This window comes from Lutra lutra, chromosome 6, assembly GCF_902655055.1.
Source record: "Lutra lutra chromosome 6, mLutLut1.2, whole genome shotgun sequence".
Lineage (NCBI taxonomy): Eukaryota > Metazoa > Chordata > Mammalia > Carnivora > Mustelidae > Lutra > Lutra lutra.
Window position 1 is genome coordinate 32,522,784 of NC_062283.1, and position 25,497 is coordinate 32,548,280.

At 44.8% G+C, this 25,497-nt stretch overlaps 2 protein-coding genes across 4 annotated transcripts; one reads left to right on the top strand and one right to left on the bottom strand.

Annotated features, from left to right (window-relative positions):
* Positions 1-512: 512 nt before the first annotated feature.
* Positions 513-18,241, bottom strand: VPS52 (VPS52 subunit of GARP complex). Of its 2 annotated transcripts, XM_047734048.1 has the most exons (20): positions 17,923-18,241; positions 16,995-17,079; positions 16,794-16,846; positions 16,532-16,607; positions 16,274-16,341; positions 15,803-15,978; positions 15,266-15,416; positions 14,870-14,970; positions 14,622-14,754; positions 14,422-14,479; positions 13,949-14,082; positions 13,327-13,482; positions 12,740-12,858; positions 12,213-12,336; positions 11,822-11,917; positions 11,599-11,706; positions 11,309-11,374; positions 1,717-1,828; positions 1,393-1,511; positions 513-1,190 (listed from the first exon to the last, which is right to left on the bottom strand). In XM_047734048.1, exons 1-20 carry the CDS (start codon positions 18,010-18,012, stop codon positions 1,044-1,046), a joined length of 2,172 nt encoding a protein of 723 aa, XP_047590004.1. In that variant the 5' UTR covers positions 18,013-18,241; the 3' UTR covers positions 513-1,043. The 2 variants fall into 2 exon arrangements, with proteins under 2 accessions (XP_047590004.1, XP_047590005.1); XM_047734049.1 differs by lacking the exon at positions 16,794-16,846 and having other exon boundaries at positions 17,923-18,239.
* On the top strand, positions 17,988-25,032 carry RPS18 (ribosomal protein S18). 2 transcript variants are annotated; one of them, XM_047734056.1, is made up of 6 exons: positions 17,988-17,995; positions 18,914-19,012; positions 24,330-24,416; positions 24,501-24,602; positions 24,692-24,783; positions 24,914-25,032. In XM_047734056.1, the coding sequence occupies exons 1-6, from the start codon at positions 17,993-17,995 to the stop codon at positions 24,987-24,989; spliced, it is 459 nt and encodes a 152-aa protein (XP_047590012.1). In that variant the 5' UTR covers positions 17,988-17,992; the 3' UTR covers positions 24,990-25,032. The 2 variants fall into 2 exon arrangements, with proteins under 2 accessions (XP_047590012.1, XP_047590011.1); XM_047734055.1 differs by lacking the exon at positions 17,988-17,995 and adding an exon at positions 18,303-18,450.
* Positions 25,033-25,497: the final 465 nt, after the last annotated feature.

The following is a 25,497-nucleotide window of genomic DNA, read 5'->3' on the forward strand; positions in this document are numbered from 1 at the left end:
CTGGAGTCTGAGTTCAAATGAGGTGTACAGGTGCTCCAAGTTAAACACAGAAATGTATGAAATAGGCACTCTGGAAACCTGTCCTACCAACGCCCCTGTCCTACCCCAGCAAGGGTTGTGCCAGCCACAACCAAAGGAACTAAGAGCTGATGTTGAAGGAGAGGGGACAGTCCCAGGGTCAGCTTGGGGGCAGGGATGCAAGGAAAGCCCGTGTTGGTGAGCCAAGATAGCAGTATATATGTATGTGTGTGCATATAATTTATTTTTATTTTGAGGCATTTGCCATAACTTCCTCCATCAGGATGGTTACTCATTAACTAGTCCCCTCCCTAAAACCAATGCAGCCACTTCTTTGCCCTGAAGCAGCTAGAGGTTAAAGGTTACTTTCTGTACCTCTCCCTTCTGGACAACCACCAGGAGGTAAGCCCAGGAGGTAGCCACAGCAGAAAGGTGACCCTGGAGCAGAAATGGGCCCCCCCCAAGGCCCAGGAGGGAGGGAGAAAGATGTTATATCATATTAAATATTTATTGTTTTCTGCAGACTGGCCTCGGAGTAACTCTCAAGCCAAGAGGAATCGGATTGGTTAGTGTTCAAGTTTCTGAGATCTTAGGTCAAAAAGCTACAGAAAAGAAATCACTGAGTAGAAGAAAAAAATCAATGACTTGACTTGCCATCAAGTCCAAGAGTTGAGCCTCTGTGCCTCAGGACATGGTGACAAGAGTTGAGTAAACCAGAGACTGAGACACTGAAGGTTTTACTGGGGGAAGAGAATCTGGGTGTGTGTGGGGGGGAAGAATGGTGAAATTGGGAAAATGATAAAGGCTGTTTTGGAACCCCAGGGGAAGTGGTCCTGGGAACCTAAAAACAAGGGGATCCAGCTTATCCTCATGAGGCAGGGTCCAGAGAATGAAGGCAGGGTGAGGCATGTCAAGGACCTGGGAGGCACGCGGAAAACTGGTCAGGAAACCCCAGGTGACGAAGAGGCTGGGACAGGGTCCAGAAGTCCATTAGAGAAGGCCATTGGGTCCCAGGGTCCAGCACATCAGAAGTTGGGCTTGTGCTTCTTGAGCTCCACCATAAGGTGATGAATGTTGATGAGCTCAGCCCGGGCAGGCAGAGCGCGGAGCTGGGGCTGAGAGAGCACCCGGTGGAAGCGATGATAGAGCTGGATCAGCTGGGTCAAAGCTCCCTGGGCAGACAAAGTCATGCAAGGGTCAAGCTGTGGGGTGGTGCTAGAGATGACGTTGGGAATCTGGCTAGGGCTCATCCAGAACTTTAGGCATGCTGGATATTGAAGATCAAGGGCCACCCAGATGATGCTGAGCCCAGGGAAAGCCACTAGTAACAGGGGGTGGGGGTGGGAGGAGGGAGGCCCGGGAGCTGCAAGTCACCTGGATGATACTGGTTCCATTTCTGAAGTTGGTGAAACTCCGCATTACATCCTGACTCAGAGACTCCACTGATGATTTCCAGGAACTACCAAAGCCACGGATCAGCTGAGTAACCCGGGCTGATGGCAGGAGGAAAAGAGAGAGGGTGTCAGAGGAGGACTTGGTTAGGTGATCTTTGACCCCTAAGTCCTCCACAAGGCACAGCCCTCCTCACCACCCGACCCCATTTGCCTACTCTACGCACCCCACCGTGGAATCTGCATCCTCTCATTTTTCTTTTCCACTCCCCCTACCACTGACCCCACCACTACATCATCTTCATACCTTCTTCCCCTCGAAGTCGCTCAGCCTGTCCACGCTCAATCAAAGCCTCAGCTTCCTTCACAAATGCCACCAGACCCCCAAAAGGGGGAGACAATAACTCTTCAATGAATTCCTGTAGAAATAAACACACACACACACACACACACACAGTCAAGTGTCTTGGTGTCAACAGACTTCCCCACATGTGGCATCATGACTGACCAGGTCCCAGAATACTCCCAGAGCAAATTATATACTTTAAGACACCAATGGTCTCACAAGAGGTAGGGAAATCTCCAAGGACTACCCCCGCTTCAAAAACAAAAACCAAAAAACTAAACTTGGGCTGGGTGCAGAGCAATGAGAAAGTGGGATCAGGGCCAAAACCAGAGGGGTGGGCAGCTGGGCAAAGCAGGGCCGCCAGAAGGCAAGTGGCCACGGCAACTCTGCTATCTGGAAACGGAGCCTGATGCCAGACTCAAGTAGAGAAGCAGAGCCTGGGTCTCTCACAAGAGCCTCAAAGGCGTGCTGATGTAGATGGCGGTGGACTGCATCTCTCAGCTACCGCATAAGCAGAGGCAAATCCTCTCGACAGAAAAAATATCCTTAATCCCATCTTAGGCCCATATGACTCCCCCTGATTAAAACCAAGCAATGAGGGGCGCCTGGGTGGCTCAGTGGGTTAAAGCCTCTGCCTTCGGCTCAGGTCATGATCCCACGGTCCTGGGATCGAGCCCCGCATCGGGCTCTCTGCTCAGCGGGGAGTCTGCTTCCTCCTATGTCTCTCTGCCTGCCTCTCTGTCTACTTGTGACCTCTGCCTGTCAAATAAATAAATAAAATCTTTATTTTTTAAAAAGATTTTATTTATTTATTTGACAGAGAACACAAGTAGGCAGAGAGGCAGGCAGAGAGAGGGGGAAGCAGGCTCCCCGCTGAGCAGAGAGCCCGATGCGGGGCTCGATCCCAGGACCCTGAGATCATGACCTGAGCCGAAGGCAGCAGCTTAACCCACTTGAGCCACCCAGGTGCTCCAGAATTAAATTTTTAAGAAAGGACTTAAAAATTTTTTTTTTATTTTTAAAAGATTTTATTTATTTGTCAGAGAGAGAGAGAGAGAGAGGGAGAACACAAGCAGGGGGAGCAGCAGGCAGAGGCAGAGAGAGAAGCAGGCTCCCTGCTGAGCAAGGAGCCCGATGCGGGACTCGATCCCAGGACCCTGGGATCATGACCTGAGCCGAAGGCAGCGGCTTAACCAACTGAGCCACCCAGGCGTCCCAGGACTTAAAAATTTTAAATGTTTTTAACTTTATTTTTTTTTTAAAGATTTTATTTATTTATTTGACAGAGAGAAATCACAAGTAAGCAGAGAGGCAGGCAGAGAGAAAGGAGGAAGCAGGCTCCCTGCTGAGCAGAAAGCCCGATGTGGGGCTCGAACCCAGGACCTGGGATCATGACCTGAGCCGAAGGCAGCGGCTTAACCCACTGAGCCACCCAGGCGCCCCAAATGTTTTTAATTTTAAAAAGTCAATAGGCTAAACAGCATATTAGAAATACCTGAAGAATGATGACAATGAGAAGTACAGAAATCTAATTCATGGGATGTGGGCAATGAGCACTGATGGCTACTGACAAAAAAGGAACCAAGAAGACATTCTGTGCCCCTGATGGAAGTACACACCACTAGCTCTCAATTATCCTGGAAAATAAAGACCCTAACTGCAATATGATCAAGCCTTTTCCTCTAACCACACATTACTTAGAAAAAAGAAACAGCATTTACCCACACCACGGAATGTGATCCGCAAAATCCAGACTGTACTTTATTCTACATGACAAATGACTCAGTGACTCAGTTTCTTGCACAGATAAATTGCAGACGAGGGGAGCAAAGATGCACTCTATAAAGACACATATGTATGGACCATACCTGGGTGCTGATTTGAACCATAAAAAATCATTTACGGGATAACTGGGGAAATCTGAGCACTAGCTCTTTTAAGTGAGATTTTTTATTTTATTTTTTAAAGATTTTTTTTTTTTAATTTATTTGACAGACAGAGATTACAAGTAGGCAGAGAGGCAGGCAGAGGGAGAGAGAGGAGAAAGCAGGCTCCCTGCTGAGCAGAGAGCCCGATGCGGGGCTTGATCCCAGGACTCTGCGATCATGACCTGAGCCGAAGGCAGAGGCTTTAACCTACTGAGCCACCCAGGTGCCCCAAAGTGAGATATTTTTTAAAGTTGTAATATTATGTTGTGGTTTTTATTTTTTATTTTATTTTTTTTAAAGATATTCTTTATTTATTTGACAGACCGAGATCACAAGTAGGCAGAGAGGCAGAGAGAGGAGGAAGCAGGCTCCCTGCTGAGCAGAGAGCCGGATGCGGGGCTCAATCCCAGGACCTGGGGATCATGACCTGAGCTGGAGGCAGAGGCTTTAACCCACTGAGCCACCCAAGTGCCCCTATGTTGTGGTTTTTAAAACACATTCTGATACAGATGGAAGTGACGATGTATAAGATTTAATTCAAAATAAATGGGGGCGGGGAGCATGGGTGGCTCAGTCCGTTAAGCGTCTGCTTTCGGCTCAGGTCATAATCCCAGGGTCCTGGGATTGAGCCCCATGTCAGACTCCCTGCTCAGCAGGGAGCCTACTTCTCCCTCTCCCTCTGCCCCTCCCCCTGCTTGTGCTCTTTCTCTGTCAAGTTAATAAAATCTTAAGAAAAAAAAAACTGGGGGGCAGGCACAGGAGTATGAGCAATGGGTGCAGACAGAGATGAAATAAATCAGTAGTTACTGATTGAAGATCCGTGATGGCACCTGGGGGGGTCCACTATGCTACTCTCTTTTTCAAATAAATAAATAAAATCTTAAACAAGTAGAACAGAAATAAAATACTGGTCAATAATTAGCACAGAAGGCAGAAGGGGGAGGAACAACTGGAGCACTAAAGTATTTTCAATGTTTTAAAGTCTACGTATTGCTTGGGAGAGCAGTTAAATATTAAGTTTAAATGCTAAGCTAAATATGCAAAGTTAAAGGGCAAATTCTAGAATAATGGAATACGAAATCCAGTCAGAAAAAAAACACGTAGTAAGAAAAACAAAGGCAAAAGGTACAACACACATAGGACAAACAGAAAACTAAAGATAGTAGGGGCACCTGGGTGGCACAGTTGGTTAAACATCCAACTCTTAAAAAAAAAAGAAAGAAAGAAAGAAAACATCCAACTCTTGACTCTGGCTCAGGTCGTAAGCTTAGGGTGGTGAGATCAAGCCCTGCAGCTGGCTCCACGCTTAGCATGTAATCTGCTTGAGATTCTCTCTCCTTCTCCCTCTGCCCCTCCTGCTTGTGCACTCTCACTCTCTCTCTCAGAACAAAAAAATACATCTTTTTTTTTAAAAGATTTTTAAAATTTATTTGACAGAGATCACAAGTAGGCAGAGAGGTAGGCAGAGAGAGAGGGGGAAGCAGGCTTCCCACTGAGCAGAGAGCCCGATGCGGGGCTCGATCCCAGCACCCTGAGATCATGACCTGAGCTGAAGGCAGAGGCCTTAACCCACTGAGCCACCCAGGCACCCCATCTTTTCCTTTTTTTTAAGATTTATTTTTTTGTGGGGCGCCTCTGCTCAGTGGGAAGCCTGCTTCCCCCTCTCTCTCTGCCTACCTCTCTGCCTACTTGTGATCTCTGACTGTTAAATAAATAAATAAAATCTTTAAAAAAAAAAAGAAAAGAAAACCAAAGATGGTAGAAAAAGTCCAAATGTAACACTAATCATCATAAAAATAAACAGATTAAATCACAAATTAAAAAGCAGACAACCTAATTTTTTAAAAATTTCAGCTACATGCTATTTATAGAAGACTTAAAATGTGAAAACATAAAAAGGCTGAAAGTAGAAGAATGGATATCAATTAAAAGGCAAATATTAACCAAGCTAAAGCTGACAGCTATGTTAGTATCAGACGTAACAGGCTTTAAGACAAAATTATTAGGGCTAAAGTGGGTCACTATCTCATGACAAATATTTCAAGTCACCAGTAAGATCTAAGGATTCTAACCTTTTAGGAATTTAGATAAAATAAATGGGAACTATATAAAGCAAACGTTGATAGAACTGCAGTTTTTTGAAAAAGTGACAAATCTATAAATTTCAAAACATTTCTCTCAACTATTAATAAGCCAAGCACATACAAAAATAATCAATAGATATTTTGATATAGATAATAATGTGAACAATACAACTAAAAAGCTTGGCTCTCCACACTTAGCAATTACAGAATACACATTCTTCTCAAACACATGGAACATTTACAAAAGTTGATCACATAACTAGGCCACAAGTGAATCTAAACAAATTTCCAAAAATCAAAACCAAAAAACCCCGTTATCCATCCACAATGCAATTAAATTAGACATTAGACAACAAAAAGATAAATAAGAAATCTACTTTTGGAAATTTTAAACACTCCTCCAAAAAGATCACATGGATTGAAGAAGAAATAACTGCAAATTCTTAGAACTTAATTATTTTATTTTTATTATTATTTTAGAACTAAATTATTTTAAAAATGCTACATATTCAAACCTGCAAAATTCAATAAAAGCAGTAATCTGAGGGAATTCCATTGTTTAAAATCTTCAGGGATGCTCTTGCTGGCAAGTTCTATGAAACCTCTCAAGGAAGAGATCATTTTAATCTTAACTCTTTCAGAATAGAAACAAAGAAAACAAAATACTTCCTTTCAACCTCCTTCTCCAAAGCCAGTATGACTTTGGTACCAAAACCATATAAGGATACTACAAGAAACGAATGGCCAATGGCCAGTATCACCTATGCACAAAGAAGGAAAAATTCTAAATGAATTAGACCAAATCAAGAATGATTTTACATTCTAAAATCTACAAGTCATAAACCATAAAATCAATAAAGAACAAAAACCATACAATTACCTCAACAATTACAGAAAAACACATTCTTAATTAAAAATTCAATGATTTTAATAAATAATAACTCTTGGCATTCTAGGAATTGAGTACTAACTGCTGGTGAGGATGTGGAGGGAAAGGACCCCTCAGCACTGGTAGTGGGAAAGCAAACTATGCAGGCGCTGTGGAAAACAGTATGGAGGTTCCTCAAAAAATTAAAAACAGAATGACCGTATGACTAAGTTATTCTATTACTGAGTATTGACCCAAAGAAAACAAAACCACTAATCTGAAAAGACATATGCAACCCCATGTTTATTGCAGCCTTATTTGCAATAGCCAAGATATGGAAACAACCTGAAATGTCCGTTGATAGATGAACAAAGATGTGGTATGTATAGACAATGGAGTATTAGCCATAAAAATAAATGAGATCTTGGGCGCCTGGGTGGCTCAGTGGGTTAAGCCGCTGCCTTCGGCTCAGGTCATGATCTCAGGGTCCTGGGATCGAGTCCCGCATCGGGCTCTCTGCTCAGCAGGGAGCCTGCTTCCCTTCCTCTCTCTCTGCCTGCCTCTCTCTGCCTACTTGTGATCTCTGTCTGCCAAATAAATAAATAAAATCTTTAAAAAAAAAATTAAAAAAAATAAATGAGATCTTGACATTTGCAATGACATGATGAATCTAGAAGGTATTATGCTAAATGAAATAAGTCAGTCAGAGAAAGACAAATACCGTATGATTTCACTTATGTGTGGAATTTAAGAAACAAAACAAGAAAAGTAAAATGAGAGACAAACCAAAAATCTCTTAAATACAGAGAGCAAACTGGTGGTTGCCAGAGCAGGTAGGTGGGGGATGGGTGAAACAGATAAAGGGGATTAAGAGTACACTTATCTTGAGCACTGAAGAAATGTATACAATTGTTGAATCATCATATTGTACACCTGCTAACATAACACTGTATATTAATTATACTTGAATTTCAACAAATGAATTACTGATATGTAATAACTCCTGGCATACTAGGGATTGAAAGGAATTTTCTTAACCTGAGAAAGGGTAGCTATAAAATAACAATATTCCTCTTACTGGGGAAATGATGAAAGCATTCCTTTTAAAATTAGGAAAAGAGAAGGTTTCTCACCATCATCATTTTGACTCAACTATTCAACTTTGTGCTGGAGGTACCATCAGGTACAGTAAGAGAATAAAGACATAAGAAATTAAAGACTTAAGGATTAGAAAGTTAGAACTAAAATTGTCACGCCTACATAGAAACACACACATAAAAATCTCCAGAAATGTTATTAGAAATAGTAAATTAAGGAGGTAGCTAGCTATATGGTTGATAAACAAAAACCAATAGCATTTCCATTCCGTAGTTCAAACAACAAGAAAATTTCTCTCTAAAATGGTAATATTTAAGTATCAATAGTTTACTTAGAGGACAAATTCCAAAATAATAGATCAGAAAGTCTGAACAATTAGAAAGAAAGTAAGTAGCAATTATTCATAGTAATTCCTAGTACTCCTAGTAATTATTCCTAAAAAAATGTGGATTTATTCCTAATAGGAATAACTATAGCAACAACTCCTAGCACACTAGGGATTGAGAAGAATTTTCTTGACCAGATACAAGGCATCTACGAAAACACTCATAGCAGCATTACTCCTAATGGGGCAGTGATGAAAGCATTCCTTTTAAAATCAGGAACAGGATAGGAATTCTCCCTATAACCCTTCTATTCAACTGCTCAACATTGTCAAAGAGATCCTAGGTAGAAGAGTATGAGATCAAAGATAAAAGAAATTAAAGGCAAAGGACTGGAGAGGTCTTATTTACTCCTAGGAGGATGAAATCTGCATATTGACCTGCCTAGGAATAACTCTGACAAAAGATTTGTGATGTCTTTGTGCTGAAAATTATAAAAGGTTATCAACAAACATTACAGAATATCTTAAAAAATGGGAAGCCCATGCTCATGGATGAGAATTTTCAATATCATAAACTATCCATTCTTCCAAATTGATCCAAATTGATCAATGAACTTCCAATTAAAATCCTTAGAGTTTTTTCAATGTGAAAACTTATAAGCTCACAATAAAATTTATATGAAAAATCAAGAGGCCAATAATAAGATACTCCTGAAAAAGGTAGAATTTGTGTAATTATAAGGCATAATAACTAAAACTAAGTTACAGGTCAGACAAATTGATCAATGGAATAGAACAGAGGCAAGACATATCTTTATAGATTTTCACGTGACAGAGGCACACTGCAGATCAAGTGGAGAAAGAAAAGGATTTCCTATAAATGGTTCTGTGCCCATCATAATCTATATATAAAATATTAAATTAGATTCCTACTCACATCATATACAAAATCAATTCCAGGAGCTTAAATGTAAAAAAGCAAAATTCTATAACATTAAGTAGAAAATGTAGTATAATATTTTTCTGACCTTGCGATAATATGAGATTTCTTAAATGAGACAGAAAAATCAAGAAGAAATCAGTAAAGTCAATCATATTAAGAATTTTCCCACCAGAAAACAACATAAAAAAATAAAAATAAATAAAAAGATAAAGCACTGAAAGATATCTGCAACCTATATAATCAAAAGATTGGTTTCATAAATAGAACATACAAAAAACTCTTATAAATCATACAGAAATACACAAATAGCCCAATTTTAAAAAGGTCAAATGCTATGACAGATATCTTACGGAAAAGAAAAATTTGTATGACTTTTGAACATTTGGAATGATGCTCAGTCTCATTAGTAATCAGGAAAATGCAAATAAAGACCCCTAACAAGATACCTACCAGAATGGCAAAGATAGTTTGATAATACTAATGTGTTGGAGAAAATATTGCTCAGTGAGAATTCTTACACATCACTGGTAAGGAAAAAAACTGGTATACATTTAGGAAAACAATTTGGCAGTGTCTCATAAAGCTGAATGCTGACAAACCCTTATAAGCAATAAGCAAAAGCCTACTTCCAAGAGAAATTTTTATAAAACTTATCTCCATCTAAAAAAAAAAAAAAAAAAAAAAAAAAAAAAACAAAAACTTATCTCCATCTACATACACTAAAAGATGTAATTGCTCACAAAACAATTCTCACAGTAGCAAAAAACTAGAAATAGGGGTGCCCAGGTGGCTCAGTGTGTTAAAGCCTCTGCCTTAGGCTCAGGTCATGATCCCAGGGTCCTGGGATCGAGCCCCGAATCGAGCTCTCTGCTCGACGGGGAGCCTGCTTCCCTTCCTCTCTCTCTGCCTGCCTCTCTGCCTACTTGTCATCTCTGTCAAATAAATAAATAAATAAATAAATCTTTATTTATTTATTTTTTAAAGATTTTATTTATTTATTTGACAGAGAGAGATCACAAGTAGACAGAGAGGCAGGCAGAGAGAGAGAGAGAAGGAAGCAGGCTCCCCGCCGAGCAGAGAGCCCGATGCGGGACTCGATCCCAGGACCCTGAGATCATGACCTGAGCCGAAGGCAGCGGCTCAACCCACTGAGCCACCCAGGCGCCCAATAAATAAATCTTTAAAAAAAAAAAACAAAACAAAAAACAAACTAGAAATAATCCAAAGGTCCACCTGAAGAATACATTACATTCACACAACATAAAATTATATAAAGTGAAAAGGAGTAAGCTGCAATTATACATCATAATATGACATATAATGTTGGAAAACTATGCATGATGGGGTGCCTGGGTGGCTCAGTCGTTAAGAGTCTGCCTTCAGCTCAGGTCACGATCCCAGGGTCCTAGGATTGACCCCCACATTCAGCTCTCTGCCTGGCAGGAAGCCTGCTTCTCTCTTTCCCACTCCCCCTGCTTGTGTTCATTCTCTTGCTGTGTCTCTATCAAATGAATAAATAAAAAATCTTTAAAAAGAAAAAAAGAAAAACTATGCATGAAAAAAAATCCTGCAATTGTTTTCATGTCACTCAAAAATAAAACTAAATGGGGGTGCCTGGCTGGCTCAGTGGGTAGAGCCTGTGATTCTTGATATTGGGATCACAAGTTTGAGCCCCATGTTGGACATGGAGACTACTTTAAAAAAAGTAAATAAAGTAAAAAAGTGGGTTAAGCCTCTGTCTTTGACTCAGGTCCTGATCTCGGGGTCCTGGGATTGAGCCCTGCATCAGGCTCTCTGCGCAGCGAGGAGCCTGCTTCCCCCTCTTTCTGCCTGCCTCTCTGTCTGCTTATGATCTCTCTCTCTGTCAAATAAATAAATGAAATATTAAAAATAATAAATTTTAAAAATAAATAATTTAAAAAGTAAATAAATACGTAATAAAAACTTTAGAAGTAAATAAATAAAATTAAGTTATTATTGTTTTGCCATACTTAAAGCTGTGTTTTTAAAAGCAAGAGCATGGTAAACACAATATTTAGGTCAAGGAGAGATTTAAAAGCATGACAGGCAAGGAAATGAATAGGGTGAGGAAGAACTCATTGTTTGATGCTGGTTATCGCCAAGGTATGCAGGAGCTTCAGGGGCATGTATATCATTAAAAAAATACAAAAGAAAATAAAACAGACCAATAGTTCCAATCCTGTGTAGCTGAAGCCCTTTAACTACCATTTCCTACATATACACACACATACACAGGACTGAAAATAGCACACAAGACTGTCCCTCTCCTCTTCCTCACCCCCCTACCTGCGTCCGAGCATTGAGCAGTTGCTGGAAACTCTCAACTTCCTTGCTGTCATCTGCAGCCCGCTCCTAAGGGAAGACAAAGGGAAATCTCAAGTGTGGGGAGAAGCAGCCCATCACTTCAGGATATCCCCTTCCTGCCACATTTACTGTACTTGGCTGGGCAACGGGCCAGACACCAAGAATAATACATGAGACAAGACCAACACCATCTCTGTCCTTCCAGAGCCACCAGAGCAGTGGGGGAAGCCAAACCCTCTGGGTAGGGAGGAAGGGAGATGCGGCGTCTGTACCATCAGCACACCCAGCATCATGTCGTAGTTGTTGATCAGAAACACAAGCTGTTCCTTCCTTGAGGAGAACTCAGCAGCCACTCGGAGGACAAAATTCTCCACTTCCACCTGGAAAAGCCAGAAGGAAGAGGTGACACAAAGAGGCAGGAGTACATGGCCCTGCTCACACTCCAGGCCACCTCGGCAGCCCTGCCACTGGGAAGTCTGTCCTGCCCACGCTCACCTGTAGCTGTCCCAGCAGCTGCATTGTCCGTTCATTGGGAATCGTCTGATTGATGCTGACAAGAGCAGATGAGAACTCTGCATATCGGCGTGTGATCTGGGGGAGAGAAAGTGGGAAGAAAATCACACTGGCCCCCTGGCCCAACCAACACAGCTGCCCAAGTCCCTAGGAGCTGGCCACTCAGCCTCTGTGACTCCCACCCCCAATCCTGCTAACCAACGGTGCCCGATTCGCCCTGAGTTCACACACACTCCTAGACTGCCCTCCCACACACATTGTGCCCCAAGATCCAGCCAGGCCCACAGCACAACCGGGAACCTGGCCAACCCCCACAGCGAAGCTAAGAACCCTGCCTTTCAGGAGCCCCTTTGTTACCCCTGCCCTCTCTCACATAGTGGGGCCGAGTATCCAGCCCCCCGAGGCGCTGAGGGTCAGTGCTTCGGACACTCTGGACATTCATCTCCAGGATCAGCTCAAACCGTGGCCACAGCAAGGCAAGCACCTGCTCCCAGTACCTGCAGGCTTAATCAGAATCAGAGATCAGTTGGCAAGAAATGGGGTGGGGGTCATAATGAGTACTGGGTGACACATGGAATTGCCAAATCACTGTTATCATAGACCTGAACCAACTAGAACACTGTATGTTAGCTAACTGGAATTAAAATAAAAACTTAAAAGGCCAAAAAGAAATGTGGGGGAACGGTGGTGGGTTTCTGTGGGGGAACCCAATTAACAGCTGAGGGCTGAGGGAGACAGGACTGGTATGCAAGGTGAGTCAGAAACCAGAACTGTCCCCAGGCAGATCGATGGGAGGAAGAGTCAGGGTGTTGGCTCATTAGCAGCCCAAAGGTCAGGGCAGGGTCATGTAAGACCAAGGGTTCAAGGACAGTGGGGCATCAAGGACCAGAGCTCAGTGACCTGTCCAGGGCAGGAACATCCCTCTTCGCTGCAATGTTGCGGAACCGGAGGACGATGTGGATACAGAGAAAAACAGCAATGGCATCGTAGCAGTCCGTGAGATAGGACTCCAGGTGTTTCTATGATTCAGGGACAGAGTATTGGAAAAGGATGTTTGTTCCTCTGTCGTTCCCAGTGGCTACAGACAAATGCATGTGCTCCTCTGGGGATGCAGCAATGGAAGGGAGGGGAGTGAGCTCTCAGGAAATGCCCCCTCTTTCCCTGTCCACCGGGCCACTCAGGTAGTCTTGTTGCCTCGCTCATCAGAATCCATGATCCCAAGCCCATCCCAAGCAGAAGTCAGGGCTGAGCACCACTTCAGGGACCCTTAGTTTTTAGATGCTACTACCTCGGTGTGGGTCAATATCAGGGGTAGCCTCAGGGACCCCCAAGCTTTGAGGGTTTCATACACTCTGTGAGTCCAGGGCTTAGACATTTTAGAACAAGGGGGTCCTGGTTTCAGTACCACCAGAGCTATGACCCCACTAAGGTGCTGCAGAGGACTGAAGACAGAGGGATCCAAGGGCACAGGAGCTGGGGAATCTTACCAGAGTCATGCTGAGTGTGCGACCCATGACAGCATGGAAGAGGTCATGTGCAGCCGAGCCAGACACAACAAAGAATTCACAGATGAAAAGGTATTCACGGCAGGAATTGTCTAGGAGGGCGTAGTGCTGGCTGCGGAAGAGGGCCTCAAATGGATACTAGGATGGGAGAGGTGAACAAGAGAAATAGAAGGGATGGACCCCAATGCTGACTCTATAGATATTAATGGAAAAATCAATGAGCCTGGGTAATGAGAGCTCAGGAGGCCCTTCCCATCTAACCCAAGTGCAGGCTGTGATGGAGCATCCTGAATGGGTACTGAAGGGGGGAGGGCGACGAGGGGCACAAGAGAAGAGCCCACCTCCACCTGCTGTCACTATGCCACCCACCTCCACAACCTGCCTCTTGACACTCCCCTCAGCCAGGCTCTCCCTCTATCTGTCCTGAAGTCAATGGTCTCAAGCCTCTTTACAACACAGAACACTTGAGTGACCCAAGAAGGCCATTCCCAGTTCTAAGGGGATTGATACAGGGGACTGCAGCCGGGAAGTTTGGCCCACAGATCTGGTCTCCCCCACCCATGCTCAGTGTCCCCCCATGACTGACTCTTGTTCCCTCTCCTACCCTCTGTTCTCCCCGCTGGGCAGTGTGGGGCACCAAGATGGGGGCCTCCAGTTCAGTGGGGGAGATGACAGACCCACGGGTCCCCAGGGTGAAGATGGTGTTCCTGCTGCGGAGGGAAGGCTTCGAGAAGAATCGTGAAGGGTCAGAGTCAGGGAAAACAATAAGATCACAACCGTGACAGACTCAGAGGCTCGGTACCTTCAGGGATACAGACAGCCAGGCACAGCCTAAATGTCCCTCCTTCCCAGTACCAGGGCCACACTCCCCCTGACACCTGGGAATGGGCTTCAGAGACCTTCTACCCTCCCTGACATCATGTGTCAAAAAGACATGTGCCTTTTTCTGGGGAGGGGGGCCATAGCCTTCATCACATTCTCGAAGGTTTCAGTCCCAGAGAAAAAGGCAAAAAGCAGTGTCTTTGCGGCACCCTCACTGTCAAGGACTAGAAGGTGGACTTCTCAGCTCTAGGATATCTTTCTTGGCTGTATCTTCTACACCCATTAGATCATCCTTCTCAGCGACTTCCTCGTACTAGGAAAAAAGAAAAGAGAGAACTGGTAACTGCCTCTTCCCACAGTGTGATAAAAATTTTTTTTCCACCATCCAGCCTTGACCAGGGATGATCCCTCTTCCCAGCCCATGTGCCTCCAAAGGCCTCTCTCTCTGGCCTCACCTGCACCTTCATGAGCCGCCCCAGGTAAGAACGATAGTAGGACAGGTAGATCTTGCTCAGTGTTTCCACATACTCATCCCTGATCTCCTTCGCTGTTGCTCGTTCATTACCCAGCAGAAACTGATAGAAGAACCTGGGGGGGGGGCACCAGGGACAAATCAGTCTCCCCACCTCCCCCAAGGAAGCAGACACTACACTGGGCGGCTCAACAACTTAGAGCCTCTCCAGCCCTTCCTTCAGGAAGTGACCTGTACTTCAGCAGTGCTGTCTGGGGGATCTGATAGTTGGTCATTGGTTTTCTGAAGGAATAAATCTTCTGCAGGATGAACTCTCGGATCTTCGTCACCGCCTAGATGGGGGGGGACCAGATACAGGGCATGAAGCTGCAACCTTATGACTTTGAGAAACAGTGGGGCAAGTTAAGTGCCACATGTTAAATATAGGGGGATGGAGGGTGGAGAACAACTCTTCAGTATTTCCAAATTTTTCAGGGGAACCTAGAGACATGAAGATGGGCTTTGCCAGGTAAGGCAGGGTGAAGGTCTTGGGGACGGGCTACAGTGAGGACTGCCAGGGAAACCCAGGTTGAAGGTGTCAGGGATGCTGGTTCTAGTAATCTCTAGGGTATCATCCCCACCCCTCACCTTGACCCGGAGCCGGTCGAGTATGCCTCTGACGTCGGCACAGGCCGCTGTCCCTCTAGCCTCCTGCTCTCGGACTGCAGCTGCCTTGGCATCTAGCTCCTGCAGCTGCTCCAGGAACCTGGGCTCTGTCACTGGCGCCTCCAGAATTGCCCTGGGTAGTAGGGTTGGGTGGTGGGGGTCAGGAGGAAGACCTGGACATCACTAAATCCCAAATCCCATCTCTTCTATCCAGACTATCACCTCTCCCTTCTTATACTAATCATATAGTCAGGATACGTGTACAAAGTTTCTTGTTCCTGAAACCTCCCCGCTGCCCCATGCCCGTAAGCCTTGAAACCTCCAACTTAACACCCAACCCTGGATATCCCTAATCTTGGATACCTAAAGCATGCATCAAGGTTGAGTTGTCAACCCACCCATCAAGTTTCTGGAAGGCACTTGATGACCTAAAGCCAGAAGCTGATGTGGTAAGTAGAGGAGGTCACCCTAGCCCATGTACCTGCTACAGACATTGTGACTCTTCAACTGACAACTCACGTGATCAGAGCAGAGGGTACTATCAGACCATCAACAAGTTCCCCCAGTTTTCCCCGAACTGCCTGGCGGTTTCGAAGCCGAATGTTCATGGCTCCTGATTGTTCCTGCAGCGTCCGGATCTCAGAGCTGATAGAGCTAAGGTCACTCTGAAAAGCTCCCAACATCTGCTCCATGCGCTGGGGGAGGACAGAAGATGTTGCTGGAGTGCCACAGGGTTGCCAGGGGACAAAGGGGCCACCTAAGTTTACTGGTGAAGTCAGTCCAAGAGGGTAGCAGGTGATGAGGTAAGGAGGTACCCCAAAGGTCACTGGCAAATAATATTAGTAGGACAGTAACAACCAAAAAAGGCTGCTGAGGTCATCCTGAAAGTGAATCTAACTATCCCCACCTGAGGCTGATGACCTAAAGAATGACAGGAGAGACCATGATCTGGTTCAGGGTTATTAGGAGTCACAGGTCATGGTTACTAACCTCAAGAACAGCATCGCAGGCTGTGATCTGGTTGTGCAGAGATGCTATGTTCTCACTCTCTTGGATATCTGACCCACAAAAAGTCAAGGGGCCTCACCATAAAGTTGGAGATTCTCAGACCTGCAGGACACTCCAATTTTCCCCTGCAATGACAGAAACCTCAGAGAGAAGATTTCAGCTCCCCCGGGGCTGTCTGCACCATGCTCCACAAAAATCCCCATTTTAATAACATCACCCTTTTTCTCTACTGGAGGATACAATCCCGGATGGATTTCTGCTCTATCTGCTGTAGCTCCAGCTCAACCTGCTTTGAATAGTGACGGAGATCCACACCCTGAGAGAACATATACACAACAGGTTAGGAGAAAGCCACAGTGAAGAGACACTGAGACAGAATAACAAAGGACTAGAGGGTGAGACACCAGGGTAATATTATAAGAGCGAGAAACTGTTTCCTTTTTTTCTTCTTTGAGGGGAGGGTAAGTGGGGGGGGGCAGATCAGTATAGCAGAAAGCCTCACCGTTTTAAGAGCTTCCTTTACTAACTCATCCTCCAGATTTGCCTGAATGTGAACTGGAAATAGAAGTTTATCATAAGAGTCCAGCTCCACAGTGCTCTCTCCCCCAAATGAACATTTGTACACCAATCCCTGCCTTACTATTTCCAGCCACCAAGCCTCTCAAATCATAAGCAGTCTCATCCACCTCGTGCCATCACTTACCATCCACTTCATCCAGGATGAATTCATCAGAAGAGATGTCCAATTCTCCAAGTTGTAATGGCTCCTGAAGACCAGGACCACCCCCCTGGAGAGGGACAAGTTAATGGGAAAGGACAAGGAAGAGAGAGAGAGAACAAATATAATGGGATAATCCACAAACCTTTAGGGAGTGGGAGGAAGGTGGGAACAGGCTGGGCTTTTACTGGGAGACATAGGTACTAAGTCAAAAAATTCCAAGAATCTCACATTGTACCCAATCTGCTAGCTGGGGCTTCTGGGTAGGGAATATGACAAAGAGACTCTCATGCCACCAAGAGAGTAGAGGTGTCCCAATGAGGAAAATCAGGAGTTGCAGAGAACAGAGCAAAACTTACAGGATACCCAGACTCCTGCTATCTTAGGTGTTTTATCACAATCCCTGTAGGGATCACCAGCCCTTCCAGAAATGTCTGCTAAAAACGTTTCCCTGCGTGCCAGGTGCCATCTTTCATACACTCATTCATCTAATCATAACCAATAATCTACACGGTTAAGTCTTATTTCCTTCATCTTACAGCGTGGAAAGTATGACACAGAGAAGTTGGCTAACTCGCCCAAAGACACAAAGCGTGCAAGAGGCAAAGGTGGAATTAGAACCCAGGCAATCTGACTATAGGTCATGTTCTTAATTTTTACACTACACTGCTTCTTTATTCTGTCCCCAAATCTGGAAGTTAACTGAAATTCTGCCCCTGGGACCTGACTCTCGGTCATTCTGATTCCCGCTCAGACCCAGGCCCTATCCTAATTCGGGATCTGCAAAGCCACACAGATAGCCATCACCAGTATCAGCCGCGCCCCCACCTTTGCGCCTAAACCCAGCCCAGGCCTTTCTGACGCGAGGGCCATCGGACAAGACTCCGCAAGAGAAATAGTCCCGCATTCTCACCAGCGGGCCCTCCTCCTCCTCCATATCTGAGGCTCCGGCTCGCAGCATCAGCTCTCGGGCTGCTGCCGCCATGGTCGCAGCAGCGGCCATTCCGCGCAGCCTCACTTCCGGCAGTCGCTGTGAGTCCGGCCCCAGGATGGACCAACAAATCCTGGAGAGTCCTGCAGGGCGCGAAACCGTTCCCAGATATTTGAATTACGTTGTTTGACTGTAGCCTTTCCTTTTCGGCTTAAACACTTCACCCAGCTGCAAATGGGAATTGGACGTCTTAAGCACAATCTCACCCTGGAACCTTTGCTGCTTTCCCTCTCCAGATCTTACGAACTGTAAAAAAAGAGACCTCACCGGAAGTTGTGACTACGAACACAGATTCTCAGAAGTGGAATTGGCTCTGGCACCAGCGGTTTCCGGAAGCGCTTCACATGATAGCTCCGCCTCTTCTGCCTGCTGGCTATATAAGGCCACTACGTCACTTCCGTTCTCTCTTCCACAGGAGGCCTACACGCCGCCGCTGAGGCCGCCGCCATGGTAAGACTGTAACCAGTTCGGGGATCCCGCGACATCGGAACCGGGACACGGAAAGTCGGCTGTTGGGGGGCTTGAAATACCCTATTCTGGGGATTTGCAACTTTCTGTGTGGATCTTTGAGACACACCCCTGGACAGAAAGGACTAAGACCTCCAGGTCTGGGGAGTGGGCCGGAGGAAGAGTGGCTCCCAGGGCGCTCGAAAGCGCGAAAAGGCTTGGGTGTGAATGGTGATCTCAAGTCTCCGCCACTCAGCGTGTACTCTTGGGAATGGGCGGAAAATTTGCCCCCTCCCAGTGGTTGCGTTTTCCCGAGCCTGAGCACTTCATGTTCTGCGTGCTGGACTGAGGAGTGTGTTGTGAGAAAACAAGTTGGGGGGCGGGGGTTGGTTCCCCTTGTATGATAAGCTTGATGTTCCTGTCTGATGGCAGTTCACCGTGCCTGATTTCTCGCCTTGTCTGTCAGTCTCTAGTGATCCCTGAGAAGTTCCAGCACATTTTGCGAGTACTCAACACTAATATCGATGGGCGGCGAAAAATAGCCTTCGCCATCACTGCAATTAAGGTAAAGTAGGGTAAGGAATGGAGCACATAAATGAAACTGGGTTTGTTAAGACAGCTGTAAGTGAGGCAAGGTTGAGGAAACCTGTCCCAACCGGATCACCTTAGCTGCTGGGTAAAATAATGGTTAAAAGTGGGGTGCCTAGGTGACTCAGTGGGTTAAGCCTCTGCCTTCCCCTCAAGTCATGGTCTCAGGGTCCTGGGATCAAGCCTCACATTGGGCTCTCTGCTTAGCGGGGAGCCTGCTTCCTTCCCCCTCTCTCTCTGCCTACTTGTGATCCCTCTCTCTGTCAAATAAATAAAGTCTTAAAAAAAAAAAAAAAAGGAATGGTTAAAAGAGTGACTATATTTCCCTTAACCACTTACCACATTTTCACTAAAAGGTAAGTAACGAAAGCCAGTCAGGTCAGGCCAAGATACTTCTCTCCTAGGGCAGTGGGTTGTCTCCTCTACTAGAATTCGCTAGAATTTATTGGACCATCAGCCATGGTCGTCTTGTGAGGTTCATTCTAAGTTTGGTTTCCGCCCCCATAGCAATGCATCATAATAGTAACCCTTCCTGTGAAATTTTTATACCCTTAGAAATTGTGTAATTGTACAAGAAGGGGGTGGAAATGACAAAAGATTGCCAAGTGTGAAGAAACCTATAATTGGGAAGTGGAAGGGGTAATACTACCTGGTGAGCGGGGCATTTATTCCAATGTCAGAAGTGATTAAATGCATTTCCAGTTGATGGGAACCAATATTTGCTCATTGTATTAGGTCGATGAGTACAAGCTTGGATGTGTTTTCTTTTCACCAACCTAACGAACTGGCCTTCCAGTTGGGGATATTATTCTACCTTTTTTTTGTTTGTTTGTCTGTGTAATTGTGGATATGGCCGAATGTGTTTTTTGCCAGTATGTGGACACCGTTGGGAGAGGGACAGTCCTGTCTTGTTCACAGTCCCCAGCTTCTGGTGTATCATAGATGCTCATGCAGTGTAAGGGAATGGACCCAGGCATACTGTGGCCTGGTTTCAAAGAATTTTTAAAAAACATAAATATTGCATAGATAACTTATTCCATCAAAACTGTATATACTTGTTTGGTTGACAAGATCAGATTCTTTTCAGTTTTTCACGTTATATTGCAGGAGGTACGGCTTTCGTTTGTTCTTAAATGGTAAATAAAAAGATTGCTTCCTTTTGTTAATTACATGAAACTAGGAAGGCAGTGTAAAATCTACTGGTACCTTTTTAAGGGTTGCTGTGAAGCTTAGGTGGGATAGTGAATACAGACGAGCTTATCTCAAAAGTCTGTATGGCAGTTCCAGGCAATAAAGTGAGTCGAATGTTTTGATTTCCCAGTGTGTATGCAAGTTATATTTACACTGTAATTAATATTTAATGTGTAATAGTGGGTTTTTTTTTTTAAAAAGGTACATACCTTAATTTAAAAATATTGCTGAAAAATGTGAGTCATCATGAGCTTTCAAGGAATCATGATCACACCTCACTGTAACATAATAATAAAAAGGTTTGAAATACTGTGAGAATTACCAAAGTGTGACACAAGCACAAGAGAGCAAATGCTGTTGGAAAAATGGCATTGATAGACTTGTTTGACACAGGATTTGCCACAAGCTTTCAGCTTGTAAACAGAACAAACCAGGATATCTGCACAGTGCAGTTAAACAAGGTGTGCTTGTATAAAAGATGGTCATGGTTAATCGGATCCTTGTGTTAAATCCTTTCTCTTTGCCTCTTAACTGGTTTTGTATTTACTTTCCTTTAAATATGTGCCATAGCCTTTGTAGTCCACTTAGAACAATTTAATAAAAGGACTTTAAGGTACTTTGTGAACTTTGTAATAAGTCTCCTAGGGATCCTGATACTTTGCTTATCACTGGGAAAGGTTATTACTAGAGATAGATGATACAGAGATTTTTGCTAATTGTGTGGATAGCTAGCAAATGCAGCTAGCTCTTCCTCTGGTGAGAGAACTAAGCTTAAATAGGAGGCGGTCTTTTGTTAAGGATCCAGAATGGAGGGGTAATACTTGGAAAGTGGAAGAAAGTATGGTATTGGGAGCTGGGTATGGGGAGGGATTTTTCCAAAGATGTGGCTAAAGAAGTGGTAAGTGGGATTAATTGGCTGGAGGAGGATGAAGAATGGAGTGGATGTTGGCAGCAGAAGAGGATATTGAGAGGTAATACAGACCCTATAAGATTATTCTATGCCATGATCCCTTCCTAATTGTTTTGTTTCTACTTGTAGACTTTTACTATGGGTATTCTTTAAGGTTGGCTGGTCTTCTGCCCTTCCTCTAAATCAGAGTGATACTGTGGGTTATTTGGAAACCTGGGAGGAAGGGGTTGGGATTGGGCGTAATCACTGGGAGGAACCCACTGGCCTTGCTCAGGAGGAATTTGTGTCCTGTCCCGTGAGTAACACTGTTAAATACTCTCCAAGATTAATATTAAGTTGGTGTCAACTCATGTTCTAGGCCCTTGGACAACAAATAATGAGTGATGGTCCCCTGATTATACTTAACTCTTCTGGATGGAGAAAACAGGGGTGGTCTCCTTGGAAGAGAAAAGGGATCTAATGTAGAAAGTTGGCTAGGCAATATCAGCCTGCAAACAGGGCTATCAGAAATTTGGCCAGGGGCACTCGGGTGTATGTGTCAGCATCTTTTCCCTTCATCCTCAATTCAAGAGTCATGAATTCAAGCCCCACCCCCCACACCTCATTGGGCTCCATGTTGGGTATGGAGCCGACTTTTTTTTTTTTAAAGCTTTATTTTATTTTAAATTTAATACAATTTTTATTTTATTTTTTCTTTTCAGCGTAACAGTATTCATTGTTTTTGCACCACACCCAGTGCTCCATGCAATACATGCCCTCCATAATACCCACCACCTGGCTCCCCTAACTTCCCCCCCCCCCCCCCCTTCAAAACCCTCAGGTTGTTTTTCAGAGTCCATAGTGTCTCCCCTTCCAATTTCCCTCAACTCCCTTCTCTCTATCTCCCTGTGACCTCCATGCTATTTGTTATGCTCCACAAATAAGTGAAACCATATGATAATTAACTCTCTCTGCTTGACTTATTTCACTCAGCATAATCTCTTTCAGTCCCGTCCATGTTGATAAGAAAAGTTGGGTATTCATCCTTTCTGATGGAGGCATAATACTCCATAGTGTATATGGACCACATCTTATCCATTCGTCCGTTGAAAGGCATCTTGGTTCTTTCCACAGTTTGGCGAACGTGGCCATTGCTGCTATAAACACTGGGGTACAGATTGGAGCCTACTTTTTTAAAAAGCTTACAGCAACACTTTAAAAACTTGATTATGGAAAAATTTCTACATTAAGAAGTTAGAAGGAAGAAAATTATCCCCTATGAAATAGCATTTAGCAAAACTTTGGACTCTTGTTTCATCTGTATTCTTCCCTATCATTTAAAAGCAAATCTCAGGGGCGCCTGCATGGCTCAGTGGGTTAGGCCTCTGCCTTCGGCTCGGGTCATGATCTCAGGGTCCTGGGATTGAGCCCTGCATCCGGCTCTCTGCTCAGCGGGGAGCCTGCTTCCTCCTGACTCTGCCTGCCTCTCTGCCTACTTGTGATCTCTCTCTCTGTCAAATAAATAAATAAAATCTTTAAAAAAAAAAGCAAATCTCAGACATAACTATTAACTATAAATACTAAAATTTGAGAGAGATTTAGACCTTAATTTCTTCTGCTTGGGTGGTTGTGGGGTTTTTGTTTCATTTTTTTGTTTTTTTAAAGATTTTATTTAGTCATTTGACAGACATGTGAGAGAGGGAACCCAAGTAGGAGGGTGGGAGAGGGAGAAGCAGGCTTCCAAGACCTTAATCTCTTCTGAATCAATGTGATAACGATTTTCTAGGTCACTTTTTTTTTTTAAACAATACTGATATGAGCAAGAGCGTACACAAATGGCAGGGTGGGGGGCAGAGGGAGAGAGAAAAGCAGTTTCCCACCTGCTCAGAGGGCCCTATGTCGTATTGATCACAGGACCAGAAGATAACCACCTGAGTTGAAGGCAGACATTTAACTGATCTAGGTGCTCCTCTAGATCACTTCTTACACAGAGGAAAACACCTCTCTCCATTTTGTGGGGTTACTGAGAAAAGTCACCACAGACTTGTTGGCTTAAAACAACGAAAATTTACTCCCATAGTTGTGGAGGCCAAACATCCAAAATTAAGGTGTCGGCAGAGCCATGCTCCATCTGAAGGCTCTAGGAATCCTGTCTTCTGGTGGTTGCCAGCAATCCTTTGTTTTCCTTAGCTGTGTCTCCACTCCTATCACTTGGCCTTCCACTTTGTCCTCGCTCTTTTTTTTTTTTTTTTTTTTTAAGATTTTATTTATTTGACAGACAGAGATCACAAATAGGCAGAGAAAGAGGAAGGGAAGCAGGTTCCCTGCCCAGCAGAGAGCCTGATGCGGGGCTTGATCCCAGGACGCTGGGATCGTGACCTGAGCTGACGGCAGAGGCTTTAACCCACTGAGCCACCCAGGTGCCCCGTGTCCTCTCTTTTCATAAGGATACCAAGCATTGGATTCAGGGCCTGCCTTAATCTAGTGTAACCTCATTTTCATTAATTATATTTGGAATGGCCCTATTTCTAAATAAGGTCACATTCTGGGATTGTAGTTAGACATGTGGGGGTTGGGAACTATTCAACCCAGTCCATCATCCTTCACTGTTCACATGTTTGCTTCATGAGTTCACGTGGCAAGGAGTACTGGTGTTGGTGCTGATACAGTGCCACCAGTGTAAGCATTGGGTCTTTTCAGTTTGGTTTGGGCCCTTAGCTCCCTGAGGCCTGGTCATCTCTGGGCACTGACAAAATCCAAGTTTGTGATCTTGGAAAACTGATCATTGTGATGGAGTGAAATGCCCAAAGAATTAGGACCCTTATAGACTCAGAGCACCACGGTCCTACCTCTTGATCCAGCCATGTTAATCCAGAAGCCCCTAGTCTTGCTATTGGTGCTCTGTTAGCTTTGAGAGAACCAACCCTTTGGTTCTCCACAAGGCAGAGACTAGAAGGTACTGCTCTTGGGTGCTGCTGCAGTGTCGTTGACAGCTATATATGCTGAACATTGTGAAAAGATTCTTTTTCTCAGACCTGTCCCTGGGAAAAAAAATTATTTTCCTCCTATTTAATGGTTAGGTTTTGTATCTAGAAAAATAATGCACTGGGTGGTTGCTGACCTTTGTGTGCTTTTTGAATAGTGGAGCCGCACTATTAAAGGGAACCAAAAAAACTCAGACTCAATCCCAAATTTCCAAAACCTCTCTTCTCAGGGTGTGGGGCGAAGATATGCTCATGTGGTGTTGAGGAAAGCAGACATTGATCTCACCAAGAGGGCCGGAGAGCTCACTGAGGATGAGGTGAGGATAAGGAAGGGGGGCTGTGGGTTGGGCCTGCCATCGAAGGGAAGCCCTCTGTATCTGACATTTGTCCCTGACTGCCAGGTGGAACGTGTGATCACCATTATGCAGAACCCTCGCCAGTATAAGATCCCAGACTGGTTTTTGAACAGACAAAAGGATGTGAAGGATGGAAAGTACAGCCAGGTGTGTATTGAGATGGCAGGGTGTCTAGTTAGAATTAGTTGTAGGAGGTCAGTGGGTAAAACATTCCTCACCCTCTCTTCCAAATGCAGGTTCTGGCCAATGGCCTGGACAACAAACTCCGTGAAGACCTGGAGAGACTGAAGAAGATCAGGGCCCACAGAGGGCTGCGCCACTTTTGGGGGTGAGTAGGGGTGGGAGTCTACTCTCTCTGCCCCTAGAGTCCCAGAGATTTGTCATGCTCTGCCTTCTCTTTCCAGACATTTACTTTGCGTTGTGTGTAACCTGTGACCCTTCTGTTTTCTCACCTTCAGACTTCGTGTCCGAGGCCAGCACACCAAGACCACAGGGCGCCGGGGCCGCACCGTGGGTGTGTCCAAGAAGAAATAAATCTGTAGGCCTTGTCTGTTAATAAAATAGTTTATACACCTAAGGCTTCCTTCTGTGTGATGCTCTGCATTCTTCTGGGGACCCTGATAGGGAAAGCTGTCTCGCTGGGCCCTGTGGGTGGTTTTACTCTTGGTTGATGGCTCCCTCGGGTATCCAAACCAGCTCCACCTCCCCACCCCCGGGCTAAAGCAATGCCCGGTGGTAGTGCCACTCCCTGCCCTACCTGAGGCAACCCTGTGGTGCCCGCCCTCTAACGGAAGACGTAGATAAAGCACCTCCACCCCCAGACGGGGTACCAAGGCAGTTTCAAGACAACCAAGGTCCCTGGGGGTTAGCGAGAAGTGGGTACCTTGAGCCTAGCCAGTTGACGGTCCGGGGAGTATTTTCAGGTCTTGACCGCCCCTGGGTTTTGGTTTTTTTTTTTTTTTAAATACGGGGGTGCGTAGGGGCGCTGAGGCCGGGAAGTTGTGGACTACCGGTAGGGATGAAATCCTCTAAATCGTTGACC